Genomic DNA, 26,624 nt, shown 5'->3' on the forward strand with positions numbered 1-26,624 from the left:
GATGCAAAGCACAGCTATACAACAAATAATGGGGTCATTACTCTACCTGCTTAGAAAGATGACACTCTAGATTTTTACCTTTGGACCAGGAGCACCACTGTCACCTTTGGCACCATCTTTTCCATCAAAACCCTGTGGGAAAGTAAAACCATATCTGTGAATTGTATTCCTCCTGCGTTCTGAAAAACTTGACTCCTCTTGGCAAAATATTAAGCCCCCAAAAGGGGTATATTTTCAATAATGAGTGCTATCAGCTGTTGGCACCCTTCTTGGCATTAGGGATGGAGCTCTACAACTGAGGTAACCAGAAAAAACTTGAATCTTTGTTATGGAAGTTCAGATGACATTGTGCAGAAAGTAACTTTAATTCTATGAGTCAGTCTTAGAAATGATGACTGAAAGATCACAACTGTGCAACACCATAATTCAAGGAGACTAACAGACTCAGTCTGTTGATCAATATACCCAATACTTACTCTTTGGCCTTTCATCCCAGGCATCCCAGGCATCCCAGGGTGTCCTTTGTGACCCTAAACACATAAATATAGAAAGATTAATAAATCATGTACTTATTGTATGAAGGGTACAAGCCAATGTTCACTGTGTGTCATTTGCAGTTGACTAACTTGATATGGGAAAACAGAACCTATGATTACAAGACCATTGTTATTGGGAGATTTTCCATACCGGTAATCCAGGGATTCCACGATCTCCATTCCTGCCTGGTCTTCCTGGTTCTCCCTGTTGAAAGAAAATAATTATTTTTAGTGTTTTGTTATTGCTTGACTCACTGGTAAAGCATCAGTTGTGGTAGAACAAGGTGAGTTGGAGTAAGCAGGTGAAACTTCCACCAAAGACAGTGGTGGTCTTACAAATCCTCTCAGGGTGACAGTTCACTCTGTCACTTCCTTCTGGATAACAACTGCCAGAATTTATAAACTCAGCTTTTAACAAGATTCTAGTTAATTTCTAAGTTACTTCAAGGCAACCTTTAGCAAGAGATGATCCCATTAAACTTCTTTTTCTTAATTAACACTCAAAATGGACACAGACTGTATGTTTGCACCTTGCCTGGTACTCCATCTGTTCAGGACTCCCAGCTGTGACACAGACAATTGGTGTCAGTGGCTGCAAGCCCCATAGTAAGATTTTAAGGGAGCAGAAAGCTACCACTACTATTTGATTTTCTTTATAATTGCTAATTTATTTTGCACCAAATAAATAGCATGTTTCATGCTTATGTGTTGTTCCTTTTGTTTTTTTTAATCAATCAAATTGCCTGCTAAATTTGAATCTTTTATGGAATGGACAATTAGACCTTATGTAAGCCAAATTTCCTTTCTTGAAGACATGTTGTCAAACAGAGAAATAGGGAGATGTTAAGAATTCTCAAATGCAATGATATTAATGCCCTCTATTGTCTTGCAACTTAATGAACTTTTTTCTTCCTATTTATTAATAATGGGATGAATAATAATGAACTTACATCTTTTCCTGGTGGACCAACTGGGCCTATCATTCCAACAGGGCCTGGAGGTCCCTATAGAAAAGCATTATAAATATATAATTATATATATAATTATATATGTATTACACAGAAATTATATTATATATCAACTATAATAATAACAAATATTAAGTATTTTTCAAGCTAAAAATGCAGTAGGCATCATAAATACTTGTACATTCGACATGCATCATAATAAACTACTAGGATAAACTGCACAAGTTCCATCCACTGCAGAGGTGACACAGATTCATGCTTTTCAGGTCGTGTCTTTAACATGCACAGTGATACTGAATGGGTACGTACGGGAGGGCCGGGTTGTCCTGGTTCTCCAGGGGAGCCCTGGTATCCAGCAGAGCCCTGGAATGCAGCAAAAAAACTCAGTTAAGATGTGAACAATTACATGCACCATCCCCTGGTGCAGTTATATTTTATAATCCCATAATTGTAAGGAAAACTGTAGTCAGATCAGTCAAAAAATGACCAAAGGTGAAATTACCAGAACCAGGTAGAACATGCCTCCATGAAAAGAGAATTAATCTGCTCCTCTAAAAGGAGACAGATGTTGAAAAACTCAGACCCTTGGTGTGTTCACTGAATGTGTATCCCACTTTCCTTTAACTCCTGCTAATATTTTGTATGGATAGACATTTGGGAATGTCAACAGGATGTCAGGCAGTTGCATGTCTTCAAATAATAACTGACACCCCATGGACTTGCAGAGATCTCAAGGGGTACACAAGAATTTAAGCCAGCACAGTATACTGACCTCAGCTCTTGAGTCTTGGTGATGGTACAGCCCAAGATGACATTTATGCATAAAATTCTTCAGCATAGTATCCAGTTTTATCAGTTGAAAAGGTGCTTGATATTTATTACAGAGGAAAGGAGAAGCTCATATAAAAGAACACAAGAGGATTAGGAGAAGATTAATGTTACTTACAGGGGGACCTGCATGACCAGGTGGGCCAGGGGGACCACTGGGGCCAGGGGGTCCTGGAAAGCCACTCTACAGTGTAGATTAAAAAATAGTAGTTACGTTTATGTAATGTAGCTATAAAGCTTAATGTAGTTGCAATAGTCATCAATAACTGTGAAATAAACTTTTACATAATTAGTTCAGAGAAAAATCCTCGGTGACCTGCACTTGGTGCAGTAAAAAGGAGGCGGCAGTATATTCACACAGTGCTGAAGAAATACATTGTCTAATTGTCCCTCCAGAAAAGGCTTCACTGGGTTGTTCCTTGCAGGCTTGGCTAACATACTCCCAAGGTATTTTCAGAGCTGCAGCTTTTCATTTTTGAGTCTCTACTGCCCTTCTCTAGACCCCAGAGGGATGCTCAGAACTCTGCTTTTCAGCTGCCTGAAGGGGAAGAATAGAAAGTAGAACCGAATTTGTTAGAAAAAATGAGTGCCAGCTTCTCTTCCGTGTAACTGAGATTAATTAGCCCAACACTAGAGATTCTTCATGACCTAGAGATGCACTGAATTTAGGCCATACTTTTGTTGTCAGTAAGGCAAACATTTTCACCAGTGAAATATTTTCTGAACTTTAACAGTACTATGCCATAAGAAAGAAATGAGGTCTGGACTAATCAAAACCTCAATATTTCTACTTCTTGTAGCAACCACCACAAAAATATTTGATACTGCAAAACAGAAAGCATTCAAAAGTTAGCACAGTGGTCTACTGCAGCTATAGGGTTTTTTTTTAAAAAAAAGCTTTTGTTAAATTAAACTCTTCACGTGTTTCCTACAGCCAAAAGAATCACAAATATGGATGATATGAGGATCACTGTGTGCTGCAGTACTGGCAGAATATTCCATAGTTAATATTGCACAGAATGTGTTTCACGGGATATTGTCACTGTGTGTCAGAAAAGGTCACGTATTGCAATTTTATGAACCTAATTTTCATAATACAAGATTGTCAGTATTGCCGTACTATATTAGCATATGTAGGACAGTACACCACTATACTAAAAAAATAAATAATATTAGTTCACAGTTGTCTTTTGTCTAAAAAAGTGAGCCATTTTAATATTTGCTGTTTTCTAGGAGAGAAGTACAACAAGAGGCAGAGCTGTGAGGGTTTGGGAAATGGGGCTGCCTCTGATGTGTGACTACAAGGAGCAGTCCCTGTTACTTGTTAGAATCATCATGTATAAAGTAGCTATAGATCAAACCAGAATTAAAGCCATCAGCTCATCAACAGCAATCAATCAATTAGACATACAGCTATAAACAAATGAGATACAATTCTTTTCAAGTTACACACTGAGGAGATAAACTGATAGTTAGGGGTGTGCTTGCTGCTAGAATCTCCAGACTTTGAACAGATGAGCATCCTCCAGTTAGTGATTGTGCACTGGTGGAAAGAGACATAGACAATATGTGGAGGTTACATGGGCAAGTGAAGAGAAACTGTGATGTAAAGCACAAAATCAGTCTACAAGTGGTGTAAAGCCATGGGAATGCAGCAATGGAGAGATGTGTGATTGAGGAAATACCAGGCATGGTAACCACTCACAACCAATGTTGGTACTATATTTTATTGTTTTGCTAATATTCCAAATTATTTCAGTTTGGATATTTATTCATTAGGAGTATTTAAATTAAATTTGATATATTTATAAAATAATAAAGAAATTAGTCTATGTAATGAAAATTATAAACACTATTTAGCTCTAGTGATTTCAGCCACATCTGCCTGTAACTGCTGGTACTTACTTTGAGGTCACATAGGCTATGATGCAATATAAAAGCCCTTATGACCTGAAAATATACAGACAACCCTGAAGATGTTCTAGGGTGCTCAATAAAGTAGTTTGGTGGGGTTTTTTAACCCAAGTCCAGGAGTCAGAGCACAAGAAATTACTAATCACTTCCAGGGAAAAAGCCAAAAGAGAGAGGACTTAACCACAGTTGCTAACTGAAGGTGTTATCTGCCTGGTTCAGCACATCCCAGATTAAGACACCATGTAGCAGAATGTAGATGGTATGACAGCTGTGGGTGAAAACTGTGAAGAGTGAATAGGAATAAATGAATAAAGAAGGATATAAATGGATGGTTGAAGAAAAATGCACGGATGATCATATTAGCAAATGAAGGAGGTAGAAATAGATTAAAATTAAGGTGAGAAAATAATGACTATATTTCAGGAAAAAGAGCTGTTATAATTACTGAACCTTATTTCACAAAATGATCAAATGGAACCCCTTCCTTCCTTCCTGCCTCCCTCCATCTCCTTTCTTCCTCTCCCTTCTTCCTCTCCTTCCTTCATTTTCTTGGAACTGCCTTATTATGCTACAATATGTGATACCCAGACCATGTTATGCAGAATTGGGCTGTAAATAGTGATTATGTTTAATGAAGCACAACCAATTTCCAGGAGCAAGGGGCAGAACTTGCTACTTGCAATTCACCACACCCTCTATGTAGCAGGTTGCCTGAATCAAGAAACTTCATGTTGAATATCTCTAAATCCTAGTGCCTAAAAGGAGAATAATGAGTTGCAACATTCAGATTTATGTTACACATGAAGCATAGCTCAGGTACAACTCTTTGAGGCAGTCCATGCTTTTTCTCACTTAAAAACCTGAAAATCTTGGACCAGGTCTAGCAGGCAGATACAGTCTTAGCACATAGTCTGAGTAGCTGTGGGTAAAAAATGGTAATTGTAAAAGGAAAAAGTGAAAATATTTTGAGTTTTGGAATTAATAAAGTTCCTAAGAAGGCTTTACTCTCTTGCTATCAGGCAAATTTGAATCATGGAAAAGTTAGCAAGTATGGAATATCATACTTAGTAAAGACAAATTATACTGAGTCGGTGGAGGAAGATTAAAGGCAGTGGAAGAGATAAACATTGTTGGAAGGAAGGGAAGAAATTAGTGGAAGAATATCAAGCAGATAAACGAGGAATGTACATGAGACAGAAAAGGAAAAATGTTTAGGTAGTGTAAGAGGGTGAATCACAGACAGAGATGAGGAAAAGGAAGGTAAGAAACTGAAGAAAGAATGCTAAAAATGAAAAATCCAGATAGCTACTTTCTAGAACAGTGTTGCTGAACAAACTGGTGCCTTACATAACATTCAACTTGCAGGAAATAATTAAATGAAAACTTATATTGTTAGATTAAAATCAGGACACATTCACATCCAAGCTATAATCTATGAGCAGAAAATGTGTTCTTTAAAAAGAAGAAAGGACAGAAAAAGTTTTATCATCTTACAATGGGTTGTGGGTACCCAATACCAGCTCCACCAGCCTTCACATCATAGGAGTCGTACTGTGGAGAAAAACTCTGTAAAAGAAATAGAGAAAAAAAGAAAGAGAAGAAAAAAAAAGTGATTGCTACAAACCAAATAAGTATTTTTCCTACAGTGATATGGCAAATGCATGGAAATAAATCATTTGTATCTGCTGAATAATACTAGCTTGACCTATAGCTGCCACATATTTACATAAGAGAAGCCCAGCCAGTGTCTTTCTGAGGTCATGGTGACATTAGCTCCCTAGGCTGGGCACATCCATTTTTCTTCTTGACAGCTGGACCTCAGCTGAACCACAATATTACCTTTCTCTCTCCTTTTACTCTGGTTTGACTCCTTCTTAGCTTCTTTCCCCATTTTCTCTGTCTCTTTTCTGTTGGACTTAGTTGTCACTCAAGGAAGTTGATGAAATATTTTATGTTGCTCTAAAGAGAACAGCTGTTTATTATTATAATTTTCCTGATTTCTTTTACCTGTGCCTAACGAATGACTCATTTCACATGAGCAGACAGTCAATGATGTGGCATTAGTGCAGTGATGCATTATTGGCCCACAGGTGGTTGAGCAGGAAGGGTTGAACACGTGCAGTGTTCGGCCTGTTCCCCCAAACCACTGTGGATCTGGCTCCTGCACTGAGCAGGTGCAGGAGTCCCGTGTTCCTGATACCAAACCTCCTGTCAGGATCCAACAGCACATCTTTGATACCGGGTTGGAATGGGAGATTAATTCAGTCTGTTTTCCTCTCCTGTGTTTGCCTCTCCAAACCCCAAACCAGTGTCACTGGTCCCCACTGGGACTGGTAAACTGATCCAGAGCTCAGTCCTGCAGAGGCAATACCTTTCAGGATTAAATAAAAGCAAGACATCTTTCTTTAGTTTCTGTCTTACCTAGGAATGGGAAGCATGTATGGAAATGATAATCAGTGGCCTGTATTCAAAAGCAGCAATTGTTCTAGCATAAAATTTTTATCAGCTTTGTGCTGAAGAAGTCCCATCTTGTAAACCTGGGCTTGGTGGCCTGCATGGATGACAATGTCACCCTGTAACAAAGCACTGCCTGGAGCTCAGTGCTAGTAAACTGCAGTTACAATCAGCTCTCTTGCTCAGTGTGCCCAGCTCTTCTGAAAGGACTTCAGCATTCAGTGAGCCAGAAATAAAGAGACACCATGATAAATAGTGCTTGCATGGCACTTCCCTGCCAGCAGAGGAGCAGTGCTTCAGTCTAGTCCTGTTGGAATGTTCTATTATTAAACATGAATTGATGAAATACAGGAAAGTAGGAGACTTCCATAACTATTAAGCTTATGGGGAAATCCTCCATCACACTCTTTCTGATCAGATTATTTCTGAATTACCAAAGTCCTTCAGCAGATCAGGCACCAAAAGTTTAAAAAATAAAATAAGACAGAGATTTGATTGCACTCCAGAAAAATCTTTTGGACAAACTCCCAAAACAACAGCAAAACCCCACCTACCACCCATCCCTGTTTTCCAAAGGCACAAATGGGATGGATGTCACTGAAAGCAAAGCACCTGGGAAGATGCAAGGGACAGGTGCCTACAGCATTGCTTTGCATGGCTATGAGCATCAAAGTAGAAGCTGAACATAACAATGACTTACACCTCCACTTATACTGGGACACGACTGGCAGATTCCAGGGGGCCCAGGAGCTCCAGGGCTCCCTGGCTGTCCTGGTGGGCCAGGGGGACCATTTCTGCCTGGAACTCCAGGAGAACCCTGCAAAGGCACAAACAGAGCGGATACAGATGTTGTCACTTGCCTCCAGCTGCCAGGACACTGAGGGACAAACCTTTCCATTTGTAACAAAGTCTGTGTGTCTGTGGTGGGAAACCTCTCCTAAACAAGGCCACAACCAAACATTCAGGGAACACAGACAAAATTCACACATGGAAACACTTGATTAATGGAACCTTATTAAAAATTATATATTACTAAACACATCAGAAATATTTAGCAGTTCAGTTCCTGAATCTGAAATTATTACTGCTAGTAGAGTCTTAAAGATTTTTTTTCCTCCTTCTGTAAAGAAATATAACAAAACATAACAAATGTGATACAGTTTGGACTGTAAGAAACTCTGTGTTCTTTCAGTTTAAATTTTTCAGAATGTTATTGAAGCTAAAGTTCTACTTCAAAATAACTATATGATGCAGTCCTGCTGCAGACAATTCAGACATCAACGAAAGTAGGATATCTTAGCAGCTTGAATGGGATATATAGCACTAGAGGAATGGGATCTTGATTTTGTTCCTTTCCTTAGAGAAAAAAAAGCTGCACTTACAGGGTCTCCCTTGGGGCCTCGGCTGACTACTCCAGGAGTCTACAAAAAAAAGGAAAGGTAATGAAATCAAAAAACAGGATCAAAATAAAACAAAAAATTGCACACATAAACAAGAGCAAAGTGCTTAAACATTTCATATAGTTTTCTCCCATGAATTCCATTAATGCTTATTCAGTATATTTAAAAGCTGAAGGGCTTTGGTCAGTCAATCTACTATTGCTTGGATCATTCATAGAATTACATCTTCCCTAGAGGCAAAAACATGGCACTAATGAAGTCAGTAGAGCTTTGCCATTGAGTGCAATGGAGACAGAATTCCTCTGTGGAACGCTGTGATAGTTTTCTTGTGTCCTTCTTACTCCAGCATGTGAAGTGTGATGAGCTAATTTTAAATTCTCAGATCTACTGCTGCAATTTATTTATTTTTCATTTAATAACTGAGTTACATGTTACTACCTGGATTTTCAATTTTTGTGTTCAGCTGCTACCAGTAGCAAAGAATATTCAGCTGAAATGATCTTGGATCTTTCAAGATGGCATTTCCCTATACACCACCCAAGGTCATCAGGACAACTTCCAATGGCCTGACCAAACTCCTACATCAAAGAGAGAGGCTGGGGGAATAGTTCACATGTTCTTCATTATCAGGAACTCCATAACTGAAGAGTCTCTAAACAAAGAGAGGGAGGTGTACTTAAATCTCCACCGTGCTTGTCTATACCACTCATTTCCACCTCTCAACGTGTTCAGTGAAGTAGCTCAGGGGATCCTGGGAGCACTGGAGTACTGCTAGTGAGGTGCAAATAAGACTAGGTGACATACCTGTGTGTGACATATTTGTGTGTGACATTCCATGTGTAAACAGATGTGCTGTAGAGCCACAGAAATGCATCTTCTCTCTCTTCCTCACATCTCTATCACTCTCTTATTTTTTAGATAAGGATTTTTAATGTGTCTGTGGCAACATAGGGGGTAGGTGCTTTAACAGAACCTCACGGATCTTTAACACTGGTGAAATGTTCAGATAAGCTGAAAGCTCAGTATAGCTGGCTCACTCATTGAAAGACTTAGGCAGGGGACTTGGCATACACTAACATTCTTGATTTTCCTGAGGCTAAGTTGCTGCAACTGGTTTCTAGAGTGTTGGTGACTATAAAAAGATGGTGATAAATTAGTATGTACAGTATAATCACCTTTCCTTTACAGGGCATTAAGTCAGCAATAAGCCTGCAAAAGGAAATTCATTCTGTGATGATGTAGAATTGAATTGATAGGAAATGCAGACTCAGAGATGCTATGAAAGTTCTCTAATTTTCTTTGACTCTGTGTTGGCATCATTTTAATGGATATGGATTGAGTATGAAGTAAAAAATAAGGTGTTTGCATTATTCCTATGCTTTTCCATAAAATGAAAAATGTAATGCCTAGTTGCTGCCCTCTGTCCCTTTCTACTATATTGGTGCCCGTTATCTACATAAAACTGAGTTGGAAGACTTAATATCATCAGCTGCATTTTCCATCCTAAGTATTTGCCTAAATTCAGAAAGTGGCATTGAAAAGAAAAGCATTTAAGAACATCTAAGCCAAAATGAATTGAGGTTGACATGCCTCAAGAAGGCAGCAACACCGAAGAAACAACAGTAGGAATAAACTTACTCTTGGAGGTGGTGTTGTTGTTTGTGGACATACTGGACAGCACTCTCCAAAAGGAATCTCTGGATTGGGGCAGTCCAGTTCCTGATCATCACAGATGATGTCATCACAGAGAACAGATCCTGAGTCGCACACGCAGATTTGGCATGGCTCTGGTTTCCAAACATCCCTGTCAGCATAAGCCTGCCCAAGATGGGTACATCCTGTGACTGGAAAGAGAGACAAAATTGTGTTGGATATTATTTCAAATGTGTTTTCCAAATCACAAATGAATAACATGAAAACTGTTGGATAGTTTGTCTAGTTTCCTGGTTCATGCATGTGAAGTAAAAGGCTAAAGCTGCTCTTCAGGCACTGGGGGGATCTGTTACATTAATTGCAGAGTCTGCTCCGAGTTTATAAACAGACATCAGTGGAAACCTCCTGGAGCTGAGCCAAAGCCCAATTAAATCTCTGATAATCTGTCTTGAGTAATTTTCATGTCAGACAGAATTACTGTCTAATTAGCAATCAAATTCTCTGCTGCAGCTAAAGAGTAAAAGTGCCTAAGCTCTTCAGCAAGAGTGCCACTGGCCCCATGTGCCCACAGGAGCACTTGCACATGGATGTGGAATAGGCCATCTGTCCAGCTCCAAGCCCTGTCTCCAGCATCTTACATTAACAACTGCCACCAAGGGGTTTCACAGAGTTTTTTGAAAGCCAGTGTATGTGACAGATCTGAAAGAACATTCACATTAATTGCCCAAATGGTTTGCAATTACTGTATCAGCTGGCCTGATCAAAAGTTACACGTGTATTTTTCTCAGAAAAAAGCTTGTTCATCTGTAATACTCATGGCTTTGTGAATACCTTCCAACAGCTGTTTTACTGATCAAACTTGTGATAGACTATGAATATGAAAAGGCTGACAAAAACTGCCTTGACACATTAAATTTTGGATTGGTATTTTCTGAGAAAGACATGATCCAGAAAGCCAGGTCATTTAAGAACCCAATATAAAATAACACTAAGAGCATCTAATTTGAGTTTTACAAACTCATTTTAAGTTTTGTAGATGTTATTAGAAGTCTTAGATTGCAAACATAAGTATCACTGAATGTCATGAATAATTTAATAAGACTTTTTTTTCATGGATAATGAAAAAAAATCAATTTATAAAAATAACATTCTGGGGAAAGCTATTTTTGTGCCTACATCATTCTTAAAACTTTAACACGAGGATAATTTACATACTATACACGACCCTTAAAAAGAAAAACAAAATGACGAAATATGGAATTCAAATCTCCAACATTAAAATTGCCACTGGCTCCAGGCAGAAATTTCTGAATATCATCAAATAATGGCCACAATTATCTAGTATGAGACTGAGCTGAAAGTTATTGCAGTTCCTTCCAACGGGTTATGCAGTCCCCTTTTTTTTCCTCTCTGCATCTTTAATCTCTTTTTTTAATCTTTCCACCACTGCATTAACACCCTGGTCTCTTTTTTTTTCCCTTTTTCTTCCTCTCTGTATTTATGGGTGTGTATTCCCATCCCACACCAATGTTCTTTGGCAATGTGCACACTTAGATGTGTTTCCTCTCTTTTCATGCTTCCTCTGCATTTCACCTTTCCCATAACATGTAGCTTCCCATTTCATCTTCTGAGAATCCTTTTATTTTGCAGCTTTATTGCAGTTCCCCTTTATTGCCATGTGCTCAACTGAGCTTAGTTTGCCCCTGCTCCCTTCCCACTTTCTCACTCAGCTGCTTTTCCTTGGTCATTTTGGCCTGACATTTTCCTCTATTTCACCCATGAAGTTCATTGCCTCCTACGAGCTCTGGAAGGGCAATGGGGGAAACAATCATGGCTCCCTGAGGGGAGAGCCAGAGTGCAGGTCTTGGGGCAGAGCACTCCATGGGACAGGAGGGCTTCTTTTCCCAGTTTCAATCCTACTACAGGCTGTCCATATCCATGCACACCATCTGGTGTTATTTTTGCACTTTAATTATAAAGGAAGCAAACAGGAAAATGTTGACTTGTTAAGGCTGCCACTCCTTATGGTTAAGAGTTGATTTTGACCACTGTCTTGATTAGAACAACAAACCTTCAAAAACCCTTTCCAGACATTTTCAAGCCAATTTTTTTTTTTGCTTGATATCAAGCTGAGATTCAGTATTTTACCTTCCTTTGACAATACAAAAAATCTTAAAATGGGAAACCTTCCAATGACATATGAAAACTCACTCCCCTCAGACATTCTCTATCACTTATAAACTCAAATTTTCCTTTTCCACCCTTTTTGGGCCTCTCTAGAAACTTCATATTCTGCACAAGAGAGATGGAGCAGAGCTGCTCATTTCCAGGACAGTCTCTTCCCCACGTCCACATGTCGGAAGATGCTGCTTCAAAGGACACTACCTAACAATCTGCCTAGCATGTGCCTAACAATACTTCCTTAATCTGCCAAGTTGGAGCTAGTTTCTAAAACGTTGTTTGGCTTCCCAGTCCTCACCCCACAGAACCATATCCTTGGATCCCAGGTGAATAAGCTGATTCTCTGCTTAGGTGCTGACTGTTTCTGCAAGAAACATTTTCCTCCTTTTCACAAACCAGGATCATGCTGTGGACACTTAGGGAAAAACCAGGCTGCCCAGTCTTGACAAGGCTAATGACAAATGTTTCCTGACAAACAGGAAGGCTGAAATGTAGAAGGGAAAGATTATGAATGAAACCTTTATAGCCTCTGAAGTGACTCAAGAGAAAAAGCAAATCAGAGGGTGGCTTGTTGCACATGTGAAACCCTCGAAAGCTGTGTGCTGTGGGAGGCAGAACCTCAGCAGAGCTGCTGGGGAGGTTAGAGCTTGTAAGCCATGCTGAAAGAGTGGGTGGATGCACCCTGGAGAGCATGGATGGGCACAGATCCACGTCACCCAGAGCACAGTGACTCAGCTGTCACTCTGCTTGAGCACCTACCAGCTCCACAGGTCAAAACGCTCTTCTCATTTGTAAACATAATAAGGAAGGGGAGAAATTAATCTTTTCTAGGGCAAGTCATAATTGTTAAATAAAAACACCATTGTATGGAGTTAAAAAAACCTAATATTGTTACTATTTGCACTTGTAATATACAGTTCTATGAATTGCATACACATATAAAGGGATGCATAGCATACACACTTTTCTGTACCCAAAGATGTGTTTAATTAATTGTAATGTTCTGATTTTCAGCTCCCAATATCACTTTCTTAGTCTTTCAAAGCCACATTTTTAAACTATGTGTTTAAAACAAGAATGTCCTTATTTACCAGGAAATTCATATGAACATTCCTATGTCAATTTTTTCATAATTCTTACTTCTTTTTAATTGATTTGTTTTGTTGTTGTCATTTTCAGATATGTGATCTTGCTGTCTTACAGCAAAGAGGACAGCTCCAATGAGGAGCAGAAAAAGGCCATCTTTCCCCTGTTTTTGCACTGCTAGTTAATAAAGATTCTGTTTCCAAGACAGAAGCAGAGTCTTTCTTCAGTGTCCAATTTTTCCCACTGCAAATACTCACCTGCCCTATATTATTCAACAGTATCAATAAAAAACGTGGAAATTTAAAATATGTCACAACGACTGATAATTTTACATTAATAAGGAAATAAAGGCGATTTCTCTGCATTTTTACAAGCTTGTCATTCAGTTATGCTACAGTAGATGGCATCATTTAACAGGAAGACGACAAAAATTTGAAGACATATGGATATAATGATATTCATATTTGCTTCTAACTTTCTGGACATTGTTAAATGAATTAAGAAATAAGCTAGGAGAGCTGCAATGAAAACTGCTGTGGCCTTTGGCAGAATGAAAGTATTAAATAGATTTCCAAAGGAAACTTACATCTGGGAAGACATAGGGTGTTAAAGACACCCCCTCAGTGCTAAGATGTAGATCTGTGTGTCAGCATGTTATGACATAATGCATTTTGCATTGCTCATAAAGATTAACTGTTAGCTCCAAAATCCTTTGGAAAGCTGATTTGTGCTAAAGCACTGGCAAGTAACAGATAGGAATAATGAGGTTATAAAAAAGCTGACTTGTCTGCTTCTAGACTTGTGGTATAACAGCCACATACTTGCCTTAGCCAGCTTTTCTTATTGATTCCTAAACAAACCCATTAGCCTGAGATTTAAGAAACATTAGAACTCAACAGTATTTGTCTATGGCAATGCACAATCTCATTCTTCCTCCCAAAGCCCTAAATATGATGGCTATACAGCCCTTCACTTTTGTAGCACTTACTGCAATGCTTTGTTGGAAGCCCTGTGTCAATCTCTAGTGCACTGTTATGAAAGTTTAACATTTGAAAACCTGAATTAATTTGAAATTAGGCTTTTTACCGAGCAGTCATGTTGTTATAGGTTTTGCTGTGTGTAGCACTTCCCTGGGCCAGCCTAAATAGTGAATAAAACAAAAAAAAAAAAAAAAAAAAAAAAAGGCAAGACAATAATTGTATGTTGGTTTTGAATTATTTCCCGTTCTAGAGAGACTGGCAGCTGTCCATAAGCAGACCAACAGTGAAAGCTGAAAGGAAAATCACAATTCAGTTCCAAAGGACCTATAAGTGGGGTACATAGAAGGGCCCAAATGTGTGCAAGGGAAAACACAGATGGCCATTGTCATATGGCCTGAGAGATGACAGATGTCATACGGGACATAATCCCAGTCCCAGTGAGGTGAAGGGGAGTTTGTTATCACATGAGAATCTGACCTACTCTGTAGCTGGTTTTGGCATTGCATTTGTGCAAGCACCATGATCATGACTTAACCACAATTTTATGGCAAAAGGAAAAAATTTCCTAATAGTATCCTCTAAAACCTCAGGCTTTTCCACTTTGGACAAAGGCAATGTCCGGCTATTGCATTAGTAGCAGATTCACATATCCCACTTACAGAGATGTGACTAAAGGGTTAGAATTTAAAAAAACATCTTGAACTTGTCTGGTTCTTCCTCAGAGAGGGTAACAGTCCACAAAGGGATGACTCATGATCCTCCAGCAGCTGCCTGATGGTGGCCTGGGAAGCAAAACTGAGGAGCTTTGGTCTGTGAGAACCTGGTCACAAACACAATGAGTCAAACAAATAACTTCTGCTGTATTTAAAGTGAATCTGGTAAAGGCTAAAGCACCAAGATGAAGAAGGCCTTGCCTCTAACTTTGACAGAATCCAAAGCCTGGTGAAGTTAAGAAGAGCATTTGTATTACTCTTTAACGGTACAAAACCTGTGCTTCCTCGCCCTGACCTAGTTTTGGTCATTTCCTTTGCAGGATGAGTACTTCAAAAATTGTTTTACATTTCTTCTGTAGTAAATACATGTTAATTGCATACCCCAGCACTGTCTGATACACTGTTTAAGCAAAGCACAAAGTAGAAGGAAGATATGTTGTCTATTTTCAATAGAAACACTATCAGTCTCTTACTGGAGTAGGTGGAGGAATCCACCCCAGCATGTGCAGCAATGCTGCTTTCCATTTCCTGAGCAGAAAAGAACGCCACAGCATCTACCTCAAGGCAAATGGTTTGGGCTCCCTGTCTGGTATTAGGATGATGTTTATAAGAAATCCAAACACTCGTTCCATCCCATCATTAGTAATGGAAACAAGCAGAGTCTCATAATGAATGAATTGGCTGGAGGAGCTGGGATGGCCTGGTTTGTTGGCATGTCCGGTCAGTGCTGAGTACTTGAAAGGGCTCAAACCCTGTCTGGGTCTCAGGAGTCAGAAAAGAGGTGGAAAAAAAAAAGAAAAGAAATAGTTTAACCAGTTGGCTTTTTTTTTTTTTTTCATCTGCAAGGCCTTCAAACATTCTCTCAGCTGGAATTGTCTTAAACAGCTAATTAATCTAATCCATTTCACACAGTGCATAAGGGCCAATTTAGGTATCCATACCTATTAAGATATTTTCAGGTTTAATAATACTGATGAAATATTTTGTAAGGCTTGTCCACTTGTGATTGGAAGAAATGAAACCTCCATTTATTAAACACCTAAATGGAGACCCAAACACCTTAAACACCCAAAAGTCGACCCCACCCATATGGAGTGGGTCAACCATAAAAATCCATTGGTGCTCTGTGAGCTGTAGAAGGAAGAGCTGCTATCAGGTGGAATGGAAAAGGAGCATGAATGAATAGTTCAGACTTCCCAGGTTTCACACCAAAAAGGACAGCTACACCCTGCGCTTTCAGAATGAAACTGAAGCTTTCTTACTTCTAGAGATGCTTGTCTGCCAAGAAAGCTGGCGTTGGAAGAGTTCTGCTGTCCCAGTTTTGCCCTTTTCTCAGATGCAGTGTATGAAACAGAAAGCTGCTTAAAAGAATGCTGGCTAAGCATAATACTGTACTTGTCTGTCAGAGGTGTTGCAGGATAGAGTCATGTGCTGTTTCACTGGCAATGTACAGAAGAGTCTGGATCCTCAGGTAAAGGATCTTTGTGTCACACAGCCAAACTGCCCTTGCTTCGAGACCCATCCAGTCTGTATGTCAGATTACAAAATAAATAAATAAAAAAGCAGGCCTGCACTGATGCAAACAAGTGCTTGCATTTTAAACAGCTCGTTCCTTGTTCCCTTCATTTGTGTTTATATGCTACAAATGCCGCAACCTTTCTGCAGCTTTTAAAAAATTTTAGAAATATCAGGATTAGAATATATCCTAAGCATATTTGTTACCAAGTAAAACACAAAATGTCTCTATTTCCCCTGCATATTGTTGTCTTTTTTCTAATCTTTCAAAGTGTGATTTAAAAACTCTAATTTTCCTGCTTTATCTTCAGAGGGCTGTTGTTCTTCCCAAAAGGCAATGTGGTCTAAAGCAGCTGATTCTGTCACACTGGTCCATCTCAACATTTATGTTTCACAAATTGCTCTACTTGGGCACACATGCTGACACCCTGGAATGATGTTCTTCGTACAACTTCCAAAGCTCACCCTGCCGTGGCAGTGCTGCAAGGAAATAGTGACCAGCGATATCCCACCAGAGATGTTGTTACACAACAGCCTCACTGCTTCAGCTGGTGTCTGGCATGAAAAACCATGGCAAAAGACCTGGCTTGTTTCAAAACTGGCAATAAGCAAACAAAGTGCAGGGCGGTTTCTTTGCTGGTTTAGTTGGGGAGGGTTGTTTTTTGGCAGAACTGTCATTTCAAGCTGAGTCATACCAGGGGCAGGGGTAGAGCAGACTGCTCTGTATTTATCACCTTGCTTCTTTCTTGGGGCTGCCCAGGGAAACGTTGACTGTCTGTTCATAAAAGTAATTTTGAGGATAAACTTCTGCTGGATTCAAGAGACATTTATACCCTTTTTGTTCTTAGCTATTCCTTGACAACATCATGGGTCAAACTGCTTTTTGCATGGGAGGAAGATATTCCTGAATAACCATCTGTACTGAGATGTTACTCTGGGATTTCCACTCCAGTGTCCCCTCTCAACCGGCTGACTCTGTGACTAAATTATATTTATGCTGCTGACTTTTTAGTAGACATTAACCTCTTTTTGCCATAAGCTGCAGAATTCAGATAATTCCTCCCTGATTAAGGGTAACCACTGCTTGATCAGGAACTCCCTTGATTTTACTGGGCTCTGAATCAGACCTAAAAGATGTTAGCTTCTAATCATTCTGGTGGTAACTGAAGGTCTTCAGTGCCTGACATATCAAATCTTTTACTAAGGGTAACATTAGCATTAGAGCAGGACACAAAGTAAGAAGACATTTCATCATAATTTAGTGCACTCAAACCCTTTTAGAAGGACCATTGCATCATACTTCAGCTACTCTTCAATTACTGGTAAAATGCCTATGAGATTTTTCCATCCCTTCTGTTCTTACATTACAATATTTTTTGGCACATCACCTTTTATGCCATGCGATGTCATGCTAAAAATAAGCAACAGGCTGCAAGAACTTCATTTGTGGCTATTTAGTTGTAGTGCTGGCATAAATTCTAATACTACTCTGCAGTAATATGATTTTAATGTGCTTCATATCATTAGAGTGAATGATACCAAATTCTTGCATAAGGACTTGTGTCTTAAACTAAGCAAAAATAGACATAAAATCAAGGTCCAATATGATTTCTGATGATTTAATGGATTTATTAGTTACTTTAAACATGCATCCTGCTCATTCCTTGGGCAGTCAATGAAGACTTCTAAAGTCAGAATCCAAGTGTCAAGGTAATGTTAGTTTTGAATACTTGACCACTTCCAAATGTATTCCATAACAAGCTGGCTTAATATATTTCTAAAGAAAAGTAATAGTTCAAGCTCAACATTACTAGGATCAATTACGGGGGAAAATTTACTAAAATACAGCACAAGATTTTGCCAAACTTAAAAAAAAAAAAAAAATCACCACCAAGGTGTAGCTCAAAGACATACTTCTGCATTCCTGATTTTAGCTAGGACCAGGAAGAGTCCTAGCTAAAACACTGGAACACTGGAGCACTGGAGGGTTCATTGAGACATTTTTTGCAATAGGTCTGTCCTGGGAAGAATAAAGAAAAAACTGGAAAAGTCATTGTGCACCGGTTTCCCAGACTCTACAACCACTCTGACAGATCCAAAACATCACGAAAGAGAGGTTCATCTTTTGATCTGATAAGAGAAAGGGAATGAATGGAAATTGATAATTGTTAAAGCTTGGTCCACATAGAACCTCTTTTAAAACACTGAACTATAACTACCTAATTAATGATGCTTTAAGCTTCTGGCTTGATAAAACCTAAACTCTGTGTGGGGGAAAATGTATGACTTTTGTTTTACATTGTCTAAATTTGTAATTAAAATAATTTTTGGCAGGTAATTAAAATTTCAAGTGGGACATGATCTTCTCTTTCCCCTCAGCTCTGTGAGAGAGCTAACAGATTTATGCAATGCTGTTTCTGTGGTTTGCCTTGGAAGAGATCAGCCTGATTCAATGCTTCTCTCCTGAGGCTGAAGCAGATGAAAATGTTACAATGGCAGTATAATACATGTGGTAATATCATTTATATTTTCAGATACCTTGGACAAAGTCACCCCAATATTACTCCACAGCCATAATGGATTTACATCTGAGATGAGTAAAGCAGCAGGGGGGGCAAATTCTACACTGGCCTAAGTCCCTGCACAATTTTATTGGTTTCCCTGTAATTTCAGAAGTTGGAAGTAAATGAAGGATTTGGTTCTTGCATTTCATATTCCAGTGAAGGATTAAAGTGCTCTGGCATACTGTCTAAAGAAAAGAATCATATCTTTGGCTGCCAATAAATTAAGGGTATTTGTAATTCAGAAGGTTGTGGTGGGGTTCTAAATACATAGAGCATCATTAACCTAGTTTCATCTGCAGAACAGTTTGTATTCATTCACTCCTTATTCCAGTTTGTACTAATTCACCCCACATCCATTTTGGACAGTTTGTTGGATATGGATGGTAGTATTTGAAATTCTTCTTAATCTGCCTCATAGAGGATATTAAATGGCTATTTGTACACTGGATATAATGCTCTTATTGTCAGCCTCCTAGAGCTACTAAAGTAAGTATTGTAAGGGTTTTCTCAGGGTACCAAAGACAACTTAATTTTGGAGACGCTTTTAAATATCAAGTTTTATGCCTGGCCATTTTTCAAGCACAAAGACCTATGGATCTTCCTAACTAATTCCCTTGTGAGGTGAAAATTCCCACTTTTGGTGCAGCGAAGAGCCTGCAAGCAGAGAGCTGGCTTTTTATTAATATCAGAGGTCAGCAGCCTTGCTACTGAAGTGGCTGCCTGAGGCCTGGCACACATTTAGCTCTCCCTACTCTGTGCAGCAACAACCCCAGCTGGCACAGGGTGAGAATAAACAGCACCACATAGCCCAGGAGGGCTGGGACATCTGCAGCAGACACAACCCGATCCAGCACAGTTTATCTGCTGCAGCCCTTAAAAGGTATGGGTGGAAGAGCTGGAGCCAGAGAACACCTGATAAATGATAAAGGTTCTGTACAATTCACTTTTTTTGATTCTTCACTGAAAGATATTTACAGCAATCTTTCTCTCTTCTTCTGCTCAGAAATAATCAGTTGAAGTAGAAAACCTCTCTTCTTTCTTCCCCCCACTCCTCCATATTAATCCTATTCTGTTCATACAAAAAGAGGGAGCTACAAAGAGGACCACCCCGCCAACAGCTAAGCCACCAACAGCCTCAGAATATTGTGCAAAGAATCTTCAAAATGTCTGAGTAGATTTCAATTACTCTTTTCAAAGATTTGCAATTCCCACTACACAGCCCATTGTTTGCTTTCACTAGGACATTCTTCTCTTAAACAGCTGGCACGGAATGACTACTGCTCTGTAGGGAAACAAGCAAACACCATACAGTAGATTAAAAGACAAAACCAGAGAAGCTGTAGGTTTTTTTTTTTTTTTAAAGAGGCTCTCATGAACATAAAAGTGTTTTCCAAGAAAATATGAATCCTATTTTTGCTGCTTATAGCTGAAGGAAAGCATGGGCGATGTAGTTTATTCTCCTTTGATGCTCAGCATGGCTATTACAGCGAACATCAAAGGAACAATGAGCGATGCTTCCCATATTTCCCATTAGCTCTGTTTGGATGAGCAATTGTTTCTGTCTCATCTGTTTGAAAAAAAAGATGCAATTTTGTTCTTGCTCATTTTCCTAAAGAAAATGAAGAAGGAAAAGAGAAGAAGCAGCACAAAGGGAAAGAAGAGAGAAAAAAAGATGTTTGCTGCAGACAGCCTTCTAATGCACCGACTGGTCACTGGGCATGAACTGCAGGGAACTTCAGTGGGAACTGATTATGTCCAGGAGTTTTCCAAGAACTGCCAGAGCTGAATTGCTGTGGGGAGTATTTTCCAGACACAGATCATCCTTTCATATCTACTGCTGCAAAATGTGCCTAGGTTGTTCCTGTGATTCTGCTGCCCTTTGCAGCGCTGGAGTTGGGAATAAAGGAGTGCCTGAAGCTACCCAAGAAAGGTTTGGACTCAGGAGGAAAGGTTTCACCTGATGGGAGAGCAGAGGTGCTTGTGCCACTCTCCAGGGTGGGATGCACAACGACTTGAAAGAGAAATCCAGCGGCAGAAAGGGATGTGTCTCCAGTGGCTGTGGATAACTTTGCATTTTGCTGAAGGCCAAACTCTGCTAAAGTCTTAAATCTACAAGTCACATCCCTCATTTCTTGGCAGTCATTTGGGTGTCCCTTCAGTTGTAGGAGAAGGCCTAGGCTTTCAAAGCAAAAAAACCACATTCAGCCTTGAAATACATATATTTTCATTACCCTGTTCAAAGTCCTGTGCATGCTTTCTCTTTCCTGGCAAACATCTCTTCATGGAGTACTTGTGTGAATCAAAGCAAGACAAAAATGTGCAGACATTGTTAAAGGAGGTACCATTTTCATTCTCATTCTGATAGTTCATGTTTAAATGAAGGGTTTGACATAAATGGGGGAAAATGGAAGTAGTCTCTGAGCTAATCTGAAAGGAATCTCCTCTGCTAAACTAAACAAAGCCAGAAGTCCCAGAGCTGAAGTTTATCCAAACTAAAGCCAACAAACGGTTGTTGTTGGAGGGGGTTATATCATGTTTTCCATTGTCATGTTGACATGAAACAGGCAGAGGCTTCCACTTTGCAAACTCAGAGACAAGATTGGCTCTGAAGTGGAAATGAATAAAGAGAAGCAGTGGTTGGAAGTAGGTTAAGTTTCCTCAAATCAAAATTCAAAGAACCTTTCCTATAAAAGAGAAGACACTTTGCAAACTCAGAGACAAGATTGGCTCTGAAGTGAAAATAAATAAAGAGAAGCAGTGGTTGGAAGTAGGTTATGTTTCCTCAAATCAAAATTCAAAGAACCTTTCCTATAAAAGAGAAGAGGAGAAAAAATAATGACTGCTTGAAAATATAAATGAAAAATACAATGTACTATACCTCTGTGTGAAAGATGAGCTATTCTACAGCCAATGGTGGATCTCATTCCTCCTTGCACACTTCCAGCATTTAAGACAGGGTTAGCAGACCTCCCCCTTCTCTCTTGTACTTACAGAAGAGACTTTCTGATTCCAGTAATTTGCAATTTTTTACTTGGAGGTTCTCTCTTGATGAACCATAGTCAGAAGCAATGCAAGGGTTAATATTTGATTTTTTTTTTTTTTAATACAATCTCAAAGCCATGTGAGAAATATGAATAGCATGGCCACCACATATAAATATGTAAATCTTATTTCCCTGAAACAAAGCCTGACTGTGTTGAATGGAGAAAAATCAGAGAATTCTGAGGGAATTCCTTACAGATTTTTCCAGTGACAAAACGTCTCGTCAGGGAAGCCACAGGAAGGACAGAAAGGAAAGCTTCATGAACCCTGTGCATCAAAAGATTCAGTGGAAGAAAATCCCTAGAGAAATAACAATGCTGCAGCAGTCACCAAGGCTGTGGGAAGCCGCCAGCAGTGAGCCACCCCACAGTGCCTCTGCCACAGGGACACCACTGCTGTGACAAGCAAGGCCCCAGAGAGCCAGCCCTCCAGAAGAAATCCACAGCATCCCCTGGGGTGCAGATGGGCAACACACTGAGGGCCAGGGCTGCAGCATTTGCTGCACCCAGCCATGCTGCCCTCAACAGCTTGACCTGAAGTTACAGAGATAAAATAATCCTTCTTGTACCCCTCCTGGTGCAGCAATCACATCTGTGCCCGGTTCTCCTTCTGTACAAGGTGTATCACCATGGATATGTAGAAGCAGGGATAGGCTGGTAAAGTGTTGCAGCAGGTAAATGATGACACTGAAATTTTTGTTCCTTTTAGGGTTGAATATTATTTATCATCTGCCAAAAACCAAAATCAGAATGTCTAAAAATTATAGACAATTGGCAGTAGATATTGAACTCCAAACCATGTTAAAGTCATGTAATCTACAATTTACCAGGCTACAACATGGAGAATGAGCTAACAGAGGCAATGTTGAATCAGAACAGATTTTATGATACCTTTCTCAAATCTGTTTTATTTTTTTGGGTGCTGCCAATAATAATTTGAACTGTGCTCCGTCATAACAAACTGCAATGTGTAGGACTCTAGTCCAGTTACTTTAAGACCATAAACCCCCCTATTTGTTAACAACATATCTTTGCCGTTGCCAACAATTTCCATTTCCTTAACTGAGATCTTTTGCCCAGTTTCTTAAACAAGCATGACTAAAGGACAGCATAATCTGGAGTATTAATGGTATGACCATTGCACTAATATCTAATTCTGTGAGCTTTGACAAGTTATTACTCCAAACCAACAAATTAAATCTTGCAACTCTTACAGCGGGTGTGGCTTGTGCTCTTCAGCAGTCTAGGAACCTACCACAGAAACATCAAGAGCGATACAGTGCTCCAGGTGCCTGCTAGCCTGGGAAAGTGCACTTTGTAATTGTTTGCCCTTCCTGGTAGGCTGAACCTTTCAACTCTGAAGAGGTTGCTTTTAACCCCAAAGGCTAAATGCTGCTCTGCATCATTTCCTTTACTGACTCTCAGTATGCTGTCCCAATTACAAGGGCAGGTATGTCCCATTTTCTGGCAGATTAAAGCAAGGTGTGAACAACACTAGCACATAACTGGGACAACAACTAATGGAACAGTGTCAGTCTGGTTTCTCAGCCAGCCTATGGAACAAAAAAAGTGATGGTAATTTCTTTTCTTTTTTGAGTAGCATTAATTACAACTCTCCCCCAGCTGTTGCGTAAGGCTGGCATCAGCAGAGTTTGCATGTGACACCTGGCTGCTTGTTTCAAACCTCAACACTTTGGCAGAAGCTGGAAGAGGAAATAGGATCTGCTTGTAATCTGCAGCACTAAGAGGAGAGCAAACATAATGACTCTGACCGAGGCATCAACAGTGAGGTTTGTGCCAGCAACAACACCCTTCTACCTCTGCCTCTTCCCCCTGTAATAAAGCAGTGGATGTTTCCAGCTCCACCTCCTCTTTCAGAAAAATCAGCCTGTGTAGATTTGGTGATTTGGTCTCAAGTCAAAAACAAATCTGGAAAATAATGAAAGGGTTATATAATAGTCTCATTTTCCTAAGGCCAATGTGTTCCAGGGTTGTGTGATATAAAATGTGTTTATGAAATTTGTCATATTTCCAAGAACATATATATAATGTTTGGAGGGGGTGGATTCCCCAGGTTTTCATTTAGCATTATTTTTCCAGACCAGAAAGGAATGCTTCAATTTTCCTAAGCATAACCTTGTCTGCTGTATGCTTGGTAAAAAATAGCTAGGAAAAATGGAAAAAGAGGAGTAGACCTCAGATATTTAATTACTTTGCATAGTCCAGGTTACTTATGATGGTTAATTATCTCTTGGCACACAGATGTGCATCATCTGGTTTTACAGTCAAAATTCTGGAGGGAAACCTTTCTGAGTTACCAAAACTTTTGAGGAGAGATAGTTCTGTTGTTAGCATTACCCTTAAACTAGAAATTTATCAACAAAGAGCACATGTGTGCAGTGTTCCATACAGCTAACTGCTAAACATGACAGTCTGTCAGTCTCACAAATAAACTACATCTGTACAGTACCCACCCACTTCATATGCTATCCAATCCTTCCCAGTTAATAAAAAAAGAAAGCAAAATGGCCAAATCAGCTGCTTACAAGTTTTCCTAAAATACCATTCTTTTCTCTGGGATCAGAAATGAGTGCTCAGCAGGAAAAGTAATTTGCATGCTGCCTCCTGAAACCTACATGTAATGGTTATATATAATTTTCAAACTGCAATTTGCAACTGAAAGTAATATGAAAGGTCAATAAGTCTTGTCGGAGAGATTTTAGCATTCAGCCATTACCTCAGAAACGAGTTTCCTGACCAAACATCCAAGATAATACTTGCATTACAATGAAAACACTAAATTACTTTAGAGCAAAAAATTACTTGGAATAATACTGAAGGGTTTCTGGCATTGCTGCCACACTGCTTTCAGAGCAGCAGAATTTTCCTAATGACCTCAGTGAAGTTCCTCAAGGACTGGGGTGTACCTACGAGAAGTGTCCTGCTCTGGCTGACTGAGGTGTCCTTTAAGCATCACAGATGCAGCTGAGACAGGCCCAAATCCATCTGACTTCTCTTTTGGCACTGATGTGAGGGCACTGTGGATGTGCTTCCTTTGTAGGCAGTGGAAACTGCCAAATACCTCCAGTCTGGCTAGCTAAAATTTACTCTGTCTTCTGGAAGTAGCTGTCATGATTACCTCTACAAACTCCAGATAAATGGGATGAATGCAGGCTGCAAGGCTTAGCAAATGCTTTCACAACTTGGGTGGAGAATGGATTTATTTCCTAAAGAAGCATTCTAATATCTTACACTTCTGAGTAGTTTAATATGTCGGATGTGAAGGTGCCTTCAAAAGGTGGAACCCAATATACATTGCTGGACTCTGAATCATCTGTCGCGTCCAAAGTGCCGGCTTCGTGTCCTGTCAGCCATCAGGGGGCATCTTATCTTGAACATGGACAGGGCTGGAAAGCCCTGACACACATCAGAAAACCTGGATTGTGTCGAGGTGATTTCACCTCCAGGCTAAGAACATCCCCGTGGGTAACAAGGACACAGCTTTTGAGCTCACAGAAAATTCCTTGTTGCACAGTAACTGGATCCCAGGCTCTAGAAGAGGTTTAGCCCGAGGCTGTACTCAAATCTCCATTCCAAGCTATTACAGCAAGACAAAGAAACACATAGCCCAGGGGTACATCTGACTACCCTAAACTCAGTGTATACTGAGCAGTTTCCTTAATATCTTGCCAAGTCTTGTCTCCTGGCAGGCTTTCCTAAGGAAAATTTTATATTGACTTACATTTGATACTAACCATATAAACATTTTCCTTGACAAGAGAGAGCATTTCAACATGTCTGGAAATTCTCTTTTCAGTTGTGGAAAATTTGGTTTCCCAGTCCATTCCCTGCCCTGCACATGAATTAGTGATACGAATAATCAACTCCTTCAATTATTATTTTCTGTGAGAAAAGCATATTCAAATGTGCGGAAGGAAACATTGTAAAGTGAGGAGAGAATCCAAATTTTTAAGGGATAACCAGCGATTTTTCATTCTCTCTGTGTAACCTCATCCCTGTAAATAGTATGGAAGTTAGCCCAGTAAGGAAATGTTACAACACCGTGAAACAGGAATGTGGCAGAGAAATGAGAATACTCATTCACACTTCATTTGTGTATTGTTCTTCTACCCAAAATTTACCATTTATTGAGTCAAATATATGTTGCACCTCAGAAATATCCAGGGATATGACTAGAATGAGTGAAGGAGACCTGGCACTCAGGAGGAATTTGTTTATGTAGAGAAATAAAATTCATGTTCCTTCTCTTTATATTGGGTTGTCTCTTAGTGCTTATCCCTCTGATGAGAGACACAGGTATATAATAGAACACTTACTGCATGTTAAATATAAACAATATACATATTGTCTGCTGCTGTAAGCAGAGAAAACTCACAGCACACATTTTATAATCACTGCATTTTATAATCCTTACTGAAGATTATAATCACTGCATTTTATAATCCTTACTGAAGATTATTGGAGAAAGAGTTTGTATACAACAAAGCAGAAACAGAAAAGGATCAGTTCACAGTAAATTCTGTTTACTCTCTACAGAATATATGCATTGTTTTTTTTTTTTTTATATAGACACTTAGGCTTAGTCTGTGCCTGTGCTAGGTGAGGGAGGCTGGTGCTGCAGAGGCTATTGTCTGATTTGCTCATGCACAGATCCTCCTGAGCTCCAAGTGCTCCAGTGCCAACAGGCTGCTCCTGGTGGACTCACTCAGCCCTCCACAGAGGTCCCTGTGCAGGTATGGTGAGACAGATGGGTTTGCCATGAACTGGCTC

The 26,624-nt window shown here is 39.6% G+C and overlaps 1 protein-coding gene across 1 annotated transcript in view; it reads right to left on the minus strand.

The window, feature by feature from the left end:
• COL3A1 (collagen type III alpha 1 chain) overlaps window positions 1-26,624 on the minus strand; it is a 49,505-nt gene that overhangs the window by 21,516 nt on the left and 1,365 nt on the right. The window contains exons 2-11 of the mRNA XM_068196385.1: window positions 9,739-9,944; window positions 8,083-8,121; window positions 7,401-7,517; window positions 5,741-5,812; window positions 2,451-2,516; window positions 1,814-1,867; window positions 1,487-1,540; window positions 688-741; window positions 477-530; window positions 79-132 (exon numbers count right to left, since the gene is read on the minus strand). Of these exons, the coding sequence (XP_068052486.1) occupies window positions 79-132; window positions 477-530; window positions 688-741; window positions 1,487-1,540; window positions 1,814-1,867; window positions 2,451-2,516; window positions 5,741-5,812; window positions 7,401-7,517; window positions 8,083-8,121; window positions 9,739-9,944 (770 nt within the window). The remainder of the gene's footprint in view (window positions 1-78; window positions 133-476; window positions 531-687; window positions 742-1,486; window positions 1,541-1,813; window positions 1,868-2,450; window positions 2,517-5,740; window positions 5,813-7,400; window positions 7,518-8,082; window positions 8,122-9,738; window positions 9,945-26,624) is intronic.

This window comes from Anomalospiza imberbis, chromosome 7 (assembly GCF_031753505.1).
Source record: "Anomalospiza imberbis isolate Cuckoo-Finch-1a 21T00152 chromosome 7, ASM3175350v1, whole genome shotgun sequence".
In the NCBI taxonomy this organism is placed as follows: domain Eukaryota; kingdom Metazoa; phylum Chordata; class Aves; order Passeriformes; family Viduidae; genus Anomalospiza; species Anomalospiza imberbis.